Source organism: Sparus aurata, chromosome 9, assembly GCF_900880675.1.
Source record: "Sparus aurata chromosome 9, fSpaAur1.1, whole genome shotgun sequence".
Lineage (NCBI taxonomy): Eukaryota > Metazoa > Chordata > Actinopteri > Spariformes > Sparidae > Sparus > Sparus aurata.
Window position 1 is genome coordinate 9,266,421 of NC_044195.1, and position 16,421 is coordinate 9,282,841.

Consider the following 16,421-nt stretch of genomic DNA (forward strand, 5'->3'; position numbering starts at 1 on the left):
TCTCTCGTTCCAGTGCTCACACACACACACACACACACACACACAGACACACAAGCCATAAAAACCCTGAGAGGGACTTAGATTAGTGTCTCTCTCCTTCTACCTCTTTATTCCATTTCTTTTCTCTGTCAGAGGTGTGTAACAAAAAGCAGCACTTTCACAACTAAATCAGCATATTGTGCCCTTTGTCCCAGACATTACTGTACTTCTAAGTACCCACAGTAAGTTCTGCTACAGGATATAACTATACCAGGTAGATGGACAATGACTGTGATCGCTCTCTCTCTCTCGCTCTCTCTCTCGCTACCTCTCTCTCTCTCTCTCTCTCTCTCTCTCGCTACCTCTCACTCTCACTCTTTCTCTCTCTCTTTCACTCTGTCTTTCACTCTGTCTTTCACTCTCACTCTCACAAATACAAGAAAACTGCTGGTAACAACAAAACTTGTTTAAGGAGCGTATATAACTAAATGAATCACTTGTCACAAAAGCAAACAAAGATATTGTGACTGATTGACTTTGCTTACTACAAATGTGTTTATGTATGTGTTTGAAAAAAAAAAAAAAAACGACGCATGCTTTCTAAAATGTAGTTTTTGCATGACTAAAAATGTGGTAATCAGATTGCACTTCACAGCTCTGGGACATGAAAAAGCTTGTACAGTAATATCTTTATGACCTACAAACACCAGAAATGTGTTTTAAGTTACTCATGTGACTTCACACTCAAATGATTTTTTACACTCATGAGAATTCTTAGAATAATTCTCTACAGCATTAGTGAAGGAATGAACGCATGAAGAAAAGGTTTTCTACTGTCGACTAATGATAGGCTTTCCATTGATTCTCATGAGTTTATGACTATTTTGAACTTGTTTTGGTCTCCTTAGAGTATTTCTAATTTTCCCATTACTTTAACAAAGAACACAATAGTCTGTGCGATATTTAGTCACTACTGATAAGGTGTGTACAAACAGCTTAATTCACTTTTTTAGATATTGAATTACCATTTAACACTTTCCTAGCCTTGATGATAGCTGTATTTAAGGTAGTGTTAAATTAAAATATCTTTCAAGAAAATGTGTTTAAATGATGATGATGATGATGATAGATTTTACCTTCAATTTCAACCTTTCAAGATAACATAACATAACATAAATGTGGAACAAAAATGGCACTTAAAGATCCCATTTGTAAGGAAGGTTAGGAATGACGCTCAAAAATCTACTTTTCTTACCAGTGGCACCTTTAAGTGAAGTAAGAATGAATTTGAAAATAGTGTGCAGAAGAAAAAAAAAACATTAACACAAACATTAACACAAACATTATGCCATTTGATTAAACTCTGTCAATTACAATCCATATATGTGGGATCTTCTACGTGATCACATTCACATCAGCTTTTCTAATGGCAAAAATTTCCAAAAACAAAAGTCTAACTATTAAAGCAACCAAACCATTATATGAAAAGTGGCTGATCCGATGTTTTCAAACAGGACTGAAGACAAACTGTCAGAGCAGGTGGGTTAACTGGATTAATTCCTTTACTGCATCCTCAGGGTAACTAGTCTGACTCTTGCATTCTCTAAGATTCTCTCTTTCTGATTACTTTAATTACTTGAAAGTGACACACAAGTTCGTCTTGCGCAGTAGCGTGGGGTAACTTATGTCTAGATGTGAGATAAAAGTGTGACACAAATAAGCATCTATAGCATCAGAATGTCATCAGTCAGCACACTGCTGGTTGACTTTTCCCAGGCTTCTTAAAAGTAAAAGTGTATCGTGTAACAGAAAAGATCAACAATTTCAATGGAATTTGATTACATTTGCCAAAAAACATTCATGGTTCTCAGAGGATGAGTTCCACTGACTTTGGTGATCTTCTGTCTTTTCCTTTGACCGCCACATGAATGACGTCAACATTTGTGTTTTTGAGATGAATATCTTTACTATTGGATTAACTATTGAGTATTACCATTGTCACTCTGGTTAAAGCTATGGTTGGCTATACTTTTTGCTTTTCCACATGATTATATTGTATTTAAAAGGTGCGATATGTAGGATGTTGCCAGAATTTTAGTTGAAAAACATCAACAGCATGTGGCGTCTACTTGAGTTAGCATGCTAACCAGCGAGACCCGATTGTCCTGCCTCCTAACACCACTTTGTGCTGCAAGAAGCTATAGTCCGAATGCCCCCTTAGTTTCAGCTGGGAGGTGTACGCTAGTGGCAGGTTGCTACTTACTATAGTAAGCAAACAAAATAAACTCACTAAATTTCAAGAAAGGAAATACTCTTATATCTATTACATTACATTCGATCCCTTCTAAACAGAAGAATACAACTGTACACCATCTGAAGTCAAGGTTCTCTCTTTTACCAAACTAAGACAAACTCAGTCACCAACAAACTCATAAACTTATAAAAACAATCTTAGTTTGTCTTTTCACAGTCATCTCTGCCGTAGTCTAAATAAATCTTCAATTCAGCAATTATGTTGTGAAAATATTCTGGCTCCCAACACCATTTTAGTCCACTGCTGATGCCCAACTCTCTGTCGCTCCTTCCTGCCAGCTGCATTTTCTCGTCACCACAGTAGACCTGTCACAAAACTGACATTTTTGGGTTAGCCCTTTGCTGCATGTCTTTTAAGCTGACCAAATATTTTAACTCTCTAAATATCCTTCAGTAAACCCTTTCCACAGCGAACATTCAGACTTCTTAAAGCAATTGCATGTCTTTTTCCTTCACAGAAATGTGACAAGTTTTAAACAGCATTGGGAAAAGATCATTTATCAAGGCAGAGTTGTATTGAGGATTTTTGTCGGTTACATTTATTAGATACTTACAAAGCGAGAACAACAGGTTTTATGAGAAGAAAGCATGGGATGACAGTTTGGATTTAACAACATGTATTAAAGGAGAAAGATTTGGGGGATTTGTTCTGACTCTCCTTGGATGACTCTGTCTTCTCAGTCTCATGAGGAGCTTCTTGGTCCACTGATGAGCTGAGTGGGCCTGCAGTCAGGTGAAAGCCCTTGTTAGTTCAGTCACTGGCGAACACAGGAGAACAACAACAGTCACTGGGAATAACATCTCAGCAGCTTTTGACTTCTGAGAATTGAAGTGTACCTAAAGGAAAGCAGAGATTGCTCCTCTCCCTCCTGAGTCTGTACTGGCTGTAACTTAGCATCCATGTATTCATTATGTGATATTTGTGTCTTCACACAGACTTGTGAGCTCAGACTCATATCTACATGACATTCCATAACGTGCGTGGTTCACTCACTTGTGAGGCTCTTGTTGAGTAGAATTAACCCTGAGTACACCCTTAGGTCTTAGCTGACAAAAATGCCACACTGCTGTTAAAGTGTCAGACTTAGCCCCACAGGAGCTCCAGTTGAGTGCATCAGGAGGCCTCCTGGTGAAATGAAACTGTTCAAAGCAATGTCAAAATGAAAGGCCAAGTGACTGGAAGGCATGGAGGCAATAAGTTCACAGGATCAAATATCAGTCACACAAAGTTTTGTGTATAATGTTGGAATGAGCAACCTGAGAGTGTTTCCACAGAGCGGATTGATACAGAAATATTGACACTTCCATTCCCAAAATGTCTCATATGTTTGAAGTCAAGATCTTTTCCCATATTTACAGATGAATCTTCAGTAACTCCGTAATTCGGGGTAAATTTGAATTTTATCACCAACCAGGAACACATGAATAAATAGCTAAACTATCCCCAGGATCTAGTCTAAATAACACCAGCTTGATAGGAACTATTTCTCCTTCCATCTCTCATGATCCAATGTGAACTATGGCTCTATAAATGCGCAAAGTGCCACTGACAGACCTGAAATGGATGATGGTTAATTGAAAATGCAGCCGTGTGGAGATTTTATGGTTCTCAGTACAGCAACAATGCTGTATCTGATGTGTTGAAAGAGTTTGAGGCAATGTGGCACACCACAAAGCTTAGTAAGCATGCCAGCAACATTTGATCACAAAACAGAATATAATGAGGTTATACAGCAGAGGTCTGATGAAGAGGAAAAGTAAGAAGCAGCTAGGGCAAGCCAATGTCAGTGTGAATTCTCTGGTGCTGGCAGTAATTAAACAGGTACAGAGAGAGAGTAATGCTTTTGGGGATGTTTATCACTGACTGTGTGAAAGTGATCCTGATCACAATCACGTCTGTCTAGGCTTCAGTGGTTGTGTTGATGTTCCAATAAAAGAAGTACAATAACAGAATAACAATAACAGAATGCCTTTTTATTAAGTTTTGGTAGCAAGTCTCAGTATCGTATTGCTATCAGCAACACCAGCCTGGGTTTTATTTAGGGATCAACTGAGGTCACTATAAAAATAAGTATATAAGTACTATATATAAATAGTGTTGTTTTCCAAAAAAACACTGCTGGTTTTGTGGTTTTGTGGTCTTGTCATTTAAAATTGGATGCCTGCAGTGCACCGACAGAGCATTGATGTGCATCAAATGTGGTTTTTCAGTTTTTGCTTTCATTGACTACAGATATGTCTGATCTATTTCTCTTGTAGTTAGCAAGGTGTGGAAACACACTGATATCATATATTGGGGTTTTACCATTATCAATCATGTTATGGGGAGCTGGAGGCAAAAAACAAAAACAAAAAAAACAACCCAACAACCACTTGAGCTTCTGTCAGTCAGGCAGCCATTGTCAAACTAAGAAAATGTCAGGGCCTAGAGGGGTAAAGCATGTTTGGAACTAACATTTTCAAATCAACACAAAGAGGTCAGTGGATTGTACAGAAGTGTAGACTTGTAGATTCTAACCTAGTCAGTAATTTTAGATACTAGTGTCAAGCATCTAATTTTGGACCTCACGTTCATGGTGGTGTCAGACATGCTTGCTAGATTTTGGACACACATGGAAGACATTTTTTTCTCAAAACACCCAAAATACATAGATAGAAAAAACAATAATCAAAATAACAAACACAATACACAATACAATGGGCATGGACATAGTTCAGTGTCTCTGTTCCATTCATGGAAGGGCAGAAAGAGACCTTTGTTGCAGGGGATATTTGGACTTGACATTGAATGAAATGAATGAATGAAAGTGTTACTAAAAACATAAACAATTTTTTTTAATCAGGTTATTCATTCTAAAGACTGCTGCTGCTTCAGCTGGCACCTTGACATGGCTTGACATGGCTTATTGTGACAATGAAATGGAGCTGATGGAGCCATGATTGATGACACTAGTTACACCTGCAGAGAAATCTTATTCTTTTCAAACCAGTGGTGGTGTTTTGGTTTCTATATCTCAATTACATGCTGAGTTGAGAAAGGATTTTCTCGTATTGATTTTAGTTTGGTTTTTTTGCTACTTTTGAGCATTGTCTACACAATTTCAAAAACAACAACCAACTTGTCCGACAGGACCATTTTGGTTTTTTTGCAGTTCTTCTTGGTAAAGTTGATCAACAGGTAAATCATGATGATTAGTCATAGCTCAGGATGTGGGCCAGGCTCCAATAAAGTCATGATGGATGCCTGAGACATTACCCAACCTGAATGAGTCTCAGGAGAAGGCCGATTCGTCATGACAAGTATAGATTTCTATTTTGTTTCCAGTAGAGATAGAGGTTAGCTGTGAATCATGAGCCAAGAGCAGGTGAAATTCTTTAACTTCTTAGTGAATGCCCCCATTTTAAGGTTCTTTTTCCAAAACGACATACCGAAATTAAAAGCATGACAGCTCCCACATAGTTTGAGACTCAGGGATGTGCATTGGAAAGGTAACACCCTCAAGTTTTTTCTAGAAGTGTAAGTGTGATTCTATGACATACTAACACAGAGTTACAGAGGTTGAAACACAGGTTTTGGTTTCCGTCCAATTCAAATGTCAATAAACTGACTAAGATATAAGGGTTCAGGTATGTCTATGGACACAGCAGACACAATTAGGCCATAGCCACAGGTCTCAGCTTGCTACACTCAAATTTTAAGTCAAAAGACTAAAACATTGATTTTTCCACAATTTTTTTTCTAAATTTTGTGCGTTTTTTGCTCGGGTCCTTTTTTTCCAAGAGGGCCTACTGAGATTCAAAGGTTTATAACTTGAGAACTCCTTTATCTAGAAACATAATCTTGGTCCCAAATGAAAGCTAAGACCCTGGGTTTTCTTGCTTGTTCGACACTTGTAGCTAGTTTTGGGTAAAATGACAATGGATATTCCCATTCTATGGACTCTTGGCGAACTATGAAAAAAAAATTGTGGCATGACGTTGTAGCTGTGGAAAAAGGGAACACTCCAAAGGTATGTAGGCATTCTTGCTTCTTGCGGTAGAGGGCTCTTTCTAATGTTGTGTCATAGTGAGTTTAGAAGGCTATTACATGGTCTGGAAATAACTTTTTTTCTTTGTGTTTGGGCTTAAAATAATCACGACAGTCTCAGCTTTCCAACAGTGAGTATATACTGTTAAGATCTGATGCTTAAAACTGTTAGCAAAAAAACTATTAGTTTTTACGAAGGGTGTTCGTTTGGTGAAGGGTGTTCCTATGTTGGAACGGTGTTCCTTAAGGGGTTAAATGAACTAGCCAATCTGAGCTTCACCCCAATGCTCTGTCATGTCCCTGTCAAATTATGTGATTTTCACTGCAGTTGGATTGGAGGAAAACTTGAATGCTCGACATTCCAGCATTGACACTCTAATTGTGTGCTAACTCTATTTTGAATTTAAATCTCCAACCCATAAAGGATTTGCTACAGCAGAAGCAAATGGGTATCTGATTAAATACTAATTTAAACAAGATATGTGGGGTAAACAAAAAAAGCAGATATCTTAGCCAAAATGCTTTTTTAAAAAATGTTATTTTATGTAAAACAGTATCAAACACACTTGAATTGTTCAGCTGCATCATGAATACCAACATTGACAGTGGATGTAATAGTCAACAGTGTTAGCTCTCTAATTTTTGTCTCCCTTTATGTCGAAAAAAGATAACTGCTAGTTTTAGAGATATCAGGTTTAGAAGTTTGTAAAGGTTTTATGGGTCAATGTGATTTTTCAAGGAAGATGGTCCACTCAGAAGCAATAACGGATTAGACTTTCTTATGCTTTCTCCCTTTATAATATTGCATCATTCCAGTCTTTTCCTCAACTGCAGGATTTACTTTTTAAAATGCAAGCCGCCTCCTTGAAATGCAATTTACAAAAAAGTCCTTACACTCACACACAAACACACACACACACACACACACACACACACACACTTACACACACTCACACACAGGTGCTTTACCCCTAATTGAGTCATAAGTCACTCTAGGCTGTATTACATTGTGAATGTAAAGGGGTACATTGCAGAACATTCGCTACTGTGCCATCAAGTCATACAATAGAGGGATGCACAATGGGTTCACAATGCAGTGACACACACTTAATAATTTTCTGATGTAAAAAATGTGTTTGTGCGTCACGCATTTCGTGTCTCCCAGCTGAGAGACTTCAATTACAGTGCCATGATGAGAATGTTTTGGGAACAAGCAGAACAGGTACAGAGTCGTGGGTGACAGAGCACTTCTGAGACAAACAGTTGCAGCGCATTCCCAGTGGTCATATTAGCTCAGCCACTAAGGTTAGATTCCAGCCGATTAGCCTCTGTTGTGCGTCATACCATTTTGACATCTCACGGCAGAAAAACACAAGCGTAAACAATATTGTTACTGATGGCTCCATTTGCTGGCTCACTGAAACACTGTTATGACCTGCTGTGACACTCGAACAGATACAGATCCTTTCCTACTATGACAAGTCAGAAGACCGATTGTATTAGAGAGGCTGTGATAAATCCATCAGATTTTACATTAACACGCTCCACCAAATGACACGCAACTCCAATGGGGGTTTCCTTTTCATGAACATTTGGCTCCAAATAAAATGAATCACAACCCACTGTAGCCACCATATGACAACCAAAGAGTCCTTCGGTAATCATCCAGATCCACCTATTTTAGGAGGCAAAGTTTCACTGTATGCTATCTGTTGTTACTGGGCACTTGTTTGAATAAACACGTCAGCAACACCAGCTGACATATTAAGTGAATAGACTTCATTATTTCACCAATGTGTTCCCAGTGTCTATACACTCTCTAGAAGAAGGCAGATTCTTTGTCAGTTCGGAGATCTTCATCATTTTGGTGGTGGTCGTCTGTTTATGTGCGCAAAAACAGAAGTGAAGCTTTGTCAGCTGCGTAAACAAATCTCTTCGTGTCACTTAAAACTACACCCCGAAACTCTTACAACAGTAATGCAGAAAAGAGCGAAACATTAAATGTGACCAGAAGTTCAACATAAGGCTTGGAGTCTGAGAGTGGCCTTGTGATCCTTACATAAAGGGGACCCTCCCTCAGCCCTCCAAACACACACAAACAGAAAATGGTCCTTGAGTCAGGGCCAGCGTTGGAAAACAGAGCAGCTGAGAAAGCGGCTGGTTGCCTCCAGTGATTACAGTGGAGAAAAGACCCCACCCACCATGCCGCTTTGCTCAGATAACGGGCCCGTTGTTGGACGCAGGACCCAAACAAAGACGACCCTGTCCCTCTCCTCTTGCTCACCCCACTCTCTGTCTCTGTAGCAGAGCTTTGATTTCCTCTGTAGTCGGCCAACAGGTATCTCTAACCCAAAGATACCTGAACCACTCCCTCTGTCTGTCCTTCCATCCATCCATCCCTCCATCCTCAGTCCCTCTCCTCACTGTACTGCCTACATAATCCTGAGGACACACAATTGGCTGATTACTGAAACTTTATATGGTGGGACTAGTCTGATTGGATCAAAGTGAATTTAACTGGTCCAAAGCCTGGAGGTAAAAAGCCATGACTTTGTTGCACTGCCAGGCAAAATATATTCTTGTTGAGACTAAATGTTGAGCTGCAGTGTTAGCCAGAACAGGAGTTGTGTTTGTTTATTTGTTGGTAGCCTGGGCACCACGAAATCTGCCACCCAGCAACGCAGCATACACTTGACAGCTGCCCCTTGTTAGCTTAGATAAAGAAAGTACTTGTCTTTTAAGTTGCTCCAGGGAGATCTAGTCATACATATATACAAGATTTTCACCTTCTTGTAAAAAAATATAAAGAGGAGATTCAAGTAAACCGACTGAGTGAAATGAGTCCACAGGCCTGCTTATAACTCTTTCTGTTTTACTCCATCAGGATGGCATTATCTCTGTCAAGGACATCGACCTGGTGATGTCAGAGGGGCTAGGAATGCGTTACGCCTTCATAGGTCCAATGGAAACCATGCACCTAAATGCCCCTGAAGGTAATGTTGACTTTTTGCTCACATAAACAGAGGCCAATATACAATGTGGAGCTTTGGTTTTGAGCAAATTGAGTGACAGAAATGTACAGAGAAAGAAAGAAAATGAGAATTTCAAGATACTTACAAGGAGTTTATGGAGTCGTTGTTCATTAGTGATACCATCATTTTTTTTTTTAAGTATAAGTTTAACCTAAATGAAGAATATAAATGCTAATAATGTGAGGTACAATGTGATTTTAAGTGAAATATCTTGAAGCACAGTTCATCCAAAAATGAAGATGCTGTCATTATCATCTCACCAGCATGCTGATGGTCAGGTGAAGTTTCATAGTCCACAAAACATTTCTGGATCTTCACAGCAAAACAGAGTTGTAGCAATCTCCTACACAACTGAGATAATTTTAACAAAATATGAAATTATTTTATTTTTGGATGAACTTATCCTTAAAAACTAAAATGATAAATAGAAAAATTGTAGTAGGGATGTTATTACCGTGTAACACAATTATCCAGTTTACCTTCCACATCAAGGAGAAGCTACAAATACTGTAAGATGTGATTAATACTCTGCTCTAAAATATGTACTGCAATATGTAAGCATACCAATGTCCAGTTACCAGCTCAAAAAAATATTCTTATGTCAGAAGTGAGAGTAGTTCGATGTATGAAAAATGTGAGAGTCAACAGTGAGATAGCTCACATGTCTCAGGCCAGCATACATGGACTATACCATACTGTGGTATTCCTCTGTGTGTCAGAGAGAGACTGAGAGTGAAACCTCAGGGAGATGGAGAATATCAAAGGGGAGTGTGAAACGCAGAGAGTAGCCCTGACTGTGTACACACACACACACACACACACACGTACACAGACAGAAAAAGGGCGCTCTGGCAGAACAAAGCAGTCTTTTGATGGGTACCAATGAATGCACTCCCTCACACCAGTAATCCAAAACTCACAGAGCCCACATCACGGCCTTCAAACCAGCAGCCAACTCTACCAGTCGTTACACTGCTGAAGCTTTCTACTGACTTTTTTTTCTGTTCAGGAAACAGTAGTATGATCATGTTCTCAAAAGATTACTAAGAACTACTCCTGATGTGACTTCCCGTCCTTAAATCATTCCAATCAGATACTGCTGCACTCCGGCTCGGTCTCTGTCTCTCTGTCTGCTCAGCCTGAATGGTTTGGCTTTGTTGACCATGTACCTGTACAGGAGTGCTTCTTCCTCTAAAGGAACAATAATCCTTCTAAAAAGCCTTCTGCTTGTAGTCTTGAAGAAGGCTCTTAAATGTTCATAGCTTGCTCCTTTATGTAATCCGCTTTGATTCACATTTAGAGTTGATTCAAAGATGAAGATCCACTTCTCTAACTGTATTCTCACTATATAATTGTTATTGACTCATATGGCTGTTTATGTTCCTCACCTGTGACCAACAGAAGCATAAGTTGTTGCATAAGACAAAAGTGCAGCCAATTAGGGATGCACCAATCCAATTTTCAGTATGGTATTCAAGCCAGGCCCGCCCTGACTCAAAGCAGGCCGCGGTGACAACTCATGACTGCTGCCAACCTTTAATAAGCACCTGTCTCCCTCTCAAATCGTTACTCAGCTCATGTCTTAGAGGAAGAAGTTTTTAGCTTTCAGGAGGCATGTTTAGTGTCTGCTGGTGAAAACACAACAATCTTAATGCTGCTTCACCATAAAAGCTTTTAAATGACTAAATAACGGGGGGTTATAGTGAAGAAGTTGTAGTAAATTAAACTTGGTGTAACTGAATTAGCGGTGACTCTTCGATTGTACTGCAAGGATTGGGACAAGAGCGTCATTGTTTAATACAAACCTTCAAGCAGGTAGCCTAGTTGTGGTGGAAATGCAAAACCCTGGCTGCACAGATTGAAACCGAGTAGAGCCAGGCCGGCAGATGTGATGGAAAAACGGCACAAGTGTGCTCATTTCAAAATGTTGATAATGTTAGTTTCACAACTGCAGGAGTGAGTGGTGTGTGGACAGAGGAGAAGATTCCTTGGACATTTCTGACACTTTTTTGTAGTCAAACTGGGTGACCTTTAGAAACCATTGTGCTCACTGTAACTCCCAAGCTGATTACAGATTCTGTCCTTGACAAAGAAGTGAGCTTCAAAGTTCTCACAGCCACCTCTCCAGTATTTTTAACTCAAAACTTCGGTGGACTATACCTTTTTAAAAGCAAAAGCATTTACCAAAAAAACATTTCCGAGTCCTGTGTAATGCAACATGTGTGAAGAGGTGAAAGGCCAGTGGAAAATAAACACATTTTCAGTTTTAACCTGTCAAAGATGAAATGTGCAACTTTTCACATATTTTCAACCTCTGTAGAGGTCCTCAGTTAACATGGACTTTTTATTGAAAGCTTTTGATGAAGCTTGAATAATCCACTACAAAAAATACAGTGTGTGATATAGCTGGGCTCGGTCATCCATCCTTGCTTGTGATGCATGGAATACAAACATTTAAGTCAGACAGTGGCCGCAAAATAACACTTATCTCTACCTCCCACACAAAGTCTGTGTTTGGTCGAAGGTAGATGGTACAAATCACACTACTGTGTTATATACAGTACGTTTCATGTAAACATTCAAAGGTCATTTTCAGGATAAAACATTATATACTGAATGACATTTATTTCATTCATTTAAAGTTCTAGCCACATACTGTAGTCGTCAGCTGTTTTGTTTTAAACGTCTGAAATAAATTGTGGGGGGAAAAAACTAAAAGCTTTGACCAAATTTTTTTGTGTTTGTTTAAGTGAATAATATGTCACATTTTTAAAAGTCTGGAGGGAATTTCTTCAAATTTGGCACAAAGGTCCACTTGGAATAAAAGATCAACTTCTTAGATTTTGGTGGACCTCACAGAACAGGATTCTTGGCCATAACTCAAGAATTGATTCACTAGTTATGGATGAAGTAATGAAGTGATGATCAGTTTGTATCCAAAAGGTCAAAGGTCAGCTTCAATGTGACATGAAAATGGTCTGCAAAAAGGATGGATGGATGTAAAATGCAACTTGACTGGTCAGCAGAGGTGTACAACCACAATGCAGTAATTCTAGTTTTCACAGTGCTCCACTCTGGCGTTATTATGCTTCAGAGGTCTGCTGTGTATTTATCACAGGAATGTCAACAAACCACTGATGGCCCTCTATATGATAAGTTTTGTACGGCACTGGTTGGGGACCTATGCTGTATCATAACAGGCTGGACACTCTGGCAGCCCGTGAACTGCATTGCAGCTGCTTTGCTGAGCTGCCGAGGCTCTCTCGCGTGCTGTGTGTTGCCATTTTCTACATCCAAATTAAATGACACAGTCAAGTATTTGATACACAAACATTTGGCTGCTTTGGTGCTGAAGGATTTTTATATGAATGTACCATTTAGATATTTAGCAAGTAATCAACTACCAATAGCCCAGCCAGCTTCATGTTGTTGGGTTTAAAAAAACAGAGCAACACTGTACCCCAGCAGCGGGACAATAATGTTTCTACATTAACTGTAATCCATAAGAAGCTGAGTGAATACAACAAGGCTCCAACAGCAGGAGTTGTAGTGCTTTTCTATAGCTGTGTAGGTCACTGAGTAGAGGAAACCGTCATTTATTAATCTTTAACAGATTATTTGAGCAGCGCATAAATCATTCATCAGCCTAGGTGTCCGCTGACTACGTCACAAATAAATCATTAAAGATTAATCAATGAGAGTAATGAGAGAATAACTCCAAGGACTCACACTGAAAGCAGGGGTTGGTGATATCACTAACAATGTATATCACTTTTTCTTTTTCTTTCTTTTTTTTTTTTTTTTTCTTTAAAAAAAAAACAAGGGGGATACTCCACTCAAGTGATTCTACCTCTATTTTACCATGTACAGTGGGGGAACATATCTTAAGCAAAATTAAGATTTTAAAACAACAAAAAGGGGTTCTTGGCTTCAGATTGGAATAAAAGTAACATATAGGCCTACATGTGTTTTTGGAGTAGCCTGCCTGATAGAATAGAATAGAATAGAATTAATTTATTGATCCTAAACTGGGAAATTGTTTTGTCACAGGGTTAGTGGGTCTGCAAAAAAAGAAAGAAAAGAAAAACACTATGTACATAACATAAATAGAAGGCATGATATATACAATGTATATACACAGTGCAAATTATATTATAAACGATAATAATCTATACAACTATACAAGAAATAAACAATTACAATGAATATGCAATAACAGAACCAAAATGTACATATGAGTGTGCAATAATAGAACCACAGGTAATATAAATACCTGTGCAGATGTAAACATGATAAAAACATGGCTTGTGGCAGGAAAGATTTCCTGAATCTGTTGTTACGACAGCGAAGCTGAAGCAGCCTTTTGGAGAAAATGCTCCACTGTCTGACCAGTGTGAGTTGGAGAGGTTGGAGAGGTTGGAGAGGATTATCCATGATGGATAACAGCTTTTTCAGTGTCCTCCTCTCCACCACAGCCTCCAGAGTGTCCTGTTTACAGCCAATCACAGAGCCAGCCTTCCTAATGAGTTTATTGAGTCTATTGGTGTCGCTGGCTCCGATAGTGCAGGTTAATTAGTAAATGTTATCAGATTCATTCTCAGAGTTGGACAGCAGGGTAGGGTGAGGCAACAGCAGCTCATCCTAGTGAAGATCACAGAGATTTAAAGTGCATCCTGCTTTTTAATCTGCTGGCCCTCGTTGAGAAAGCAGTCTGAAGTAAAATACTTTACTTTAAATCACTTCAAGTCGATTTCATCCACCGGGTCTTTATTTCCTCTGACAGTGACAGTAAATGAAGACCTTCCACATGTTTGTGTTACTGAAGTTAGCATTTGCCTCTAGCTTCGTATTGTCGCAGCCACATTAAAGCACATATTTTTTGATAGGCTAAAATGCTTATGAGGGTAATGACAGTGTTGCTAAACCCGTTTTGTGGCTGAGCAAGACGTTGGGGATGGTGACCTAATCATCGTACCACCCACCCCTAACTGAAAGACAAAAGGAGCCATAAAGAAGGCGTTTACAAGGCATTTTCGGCAGGAGTTTTCTCATTTTTGAACTACTCAAAAAAACTGAAAACATCTTGTTGTTTCATTCCTGTGGTTCTGTGTTGAATCAACACATTCAAAAGACTGAGGCTTATCTAAAAATTGATTTACAGCAAGTTCGCTCGCATTTCAACCTAAATGATACTTTTGTTGTTGTAGTTGTTCTTACGGCTTTAACCACTGAAACATTTTTAGTCTCATGCCGTGTCTTTCTGTCAGTATCCACTGTGCGTTATTCTTAATCTTTTGTTTACTATAAAAGAAGACCCTTTAAATGTTCTTTGGACACAATTATATTTGTATAATATTTATTGTATTTCATTTATATTGCCCATGTTCTCTTCCCTGGCCCTCCTGCTCTGATCACCTGTCCTCTTTCAGGTTTAGAAGACTATATGAAACGTTATGGTGAGGGCATAACAAGGGTCCTGAACTCCTTTGGGCCTGTACCAGACTTCTCGGGCGAGGGCGCCAAGAACATCTTTAATGTAAGTGTGATAGCAGCAAATGACACTGAGCCTCACATTCACTTATGGTAACTTGCAAAGTACTGTATAAATGTAATATGTATTTTAAAGACTGTCCTGATTTATGATTTCTTCCGAATGATTCAGTCAAATGAACAGAAAGTCAAAAGGTCCTTCTCACCCAGCACTAAATAGCTCTCTCCTAAGTAGGCATTACTTAGTCACATACTGTCACAGGCTGGTAACATTTTAGCCACAGAAGGTCATCATGTGAGGAGACCCGGGGGCCAAAGCAGTAAATACTTTAAGGTAAACTAGTTTGAAGAGCAACAGCAGTCGATGCTGTTTTCCTCCACCCAGTTAATGAGTTTGGAGTTCTTCATAAGGGCTTTTTCTCAGTTAAAACATTCCCTTTAAATAATTGTTGCAAGTTGACCTGATCAGTTGCATTTACACAGTGTCCTGATTTGTATCCAACAGTTATACAGATTAACACTGAGAAATATCTACTGTGTCTAAAGTACAAAGACAGCAATAAATGCAAGAACAAAATCCCACCACATTAACATCAGCCTTCCTTAGTTTTTAAAGGACTACTCTGCTGAAGACCTGTCAAATACCCCTTTTAGCTTTCCTGTAAACTCAAACCACTACTGTTACATAATTCCTCTGTGTCACCTTTAGCTCTACTCAACTCAACTGCTAACACAAGAAGGGTCACACTAGAGAAGATTATACCAATTTGAAATGTCAATTTGTCCTCACACTGCAGTCCTTGTCACAGCTTACTTTACTCTTGGCCTGTATACTATCCCCCCATCTCCATTCCTAGCGTGGAGGCAACGCAACCAACATATAGGATGAGAACCCTCAGCAGCGAGCATGACTAACTGTGTTTACCAGAACACATGACAAGTCGAGTGACAATGTGGGAATCAGACATTAAGTCTCCATGCCACCTGTCTTAGAGCTCGCGTAGGCCAAACATGTGTTATCCAGTGTGTCAATCGATGAATTTAAAGCTACATGTGATGGCTCTTTATGTATTTACAGACAAACTAATATTACTCAAACCAAGGGCGGTTCTAAGATCAGACCTTTAGGGCTGCTGAACCTGGCAGGTTTGATTGGAAAAAATATCGTACTGTATATCAATCTAGGCTTGGGCAATATCCAAACTGTATATCATGATACTGCCCCGCCCAAATATCGCGATAAGCAATATTATCGCCGGGATGGGGGGTTCAGGTTTTTCCTACAACATATGATTATAGTATTTAATTTCATGTGGATTAGTAGTATGAATAAAAAAAGGACTGACAGGTTGATATGCTGTTCACTTCTTTACATCTCCCGTTGCAGAAACACATACAACGCTTTTAGGTAACAAAATAATATTAAACAGGATCTTTTAAGTTAGATATATAGTAAGTGTAATAGTATAATATTTTAAGTGCAGCTAGTCTGGATTTGGTGGTCTTCCCTCTAAACTCTAGGGTCAGGGAAAATGATAAAGAAAATAATAATAATCAATAATAATCATTATTATTTTTGG

General features: G+C 39.0%; 1 protein-coding gene across 1 annotated transcript in view; it reads left to right on the forward strand.

Moving 5' to 3' along the window:
• The window catches only part of cryl1 (crystallin, lambda 1), a 33,977-nt gene that overhangs the window by 16,133 nt on the left and 1,423 nt on the right, over positions 1-16,421 (forward strand). Inside the window, exons 7-8 of the mRNA XM_030429197.1 lie at positions 9,204-9,312; positions 14,781-14,887. Coding sequence (XP_030285057.1) covers positions 9,204-9,312; positions 14,781-14,887 — 216 coding nt within the window. The remainder of the gene's footprint in view (positions 1-9,203; positions 9,313-14,780; positions 14,888-16,421) is intronic.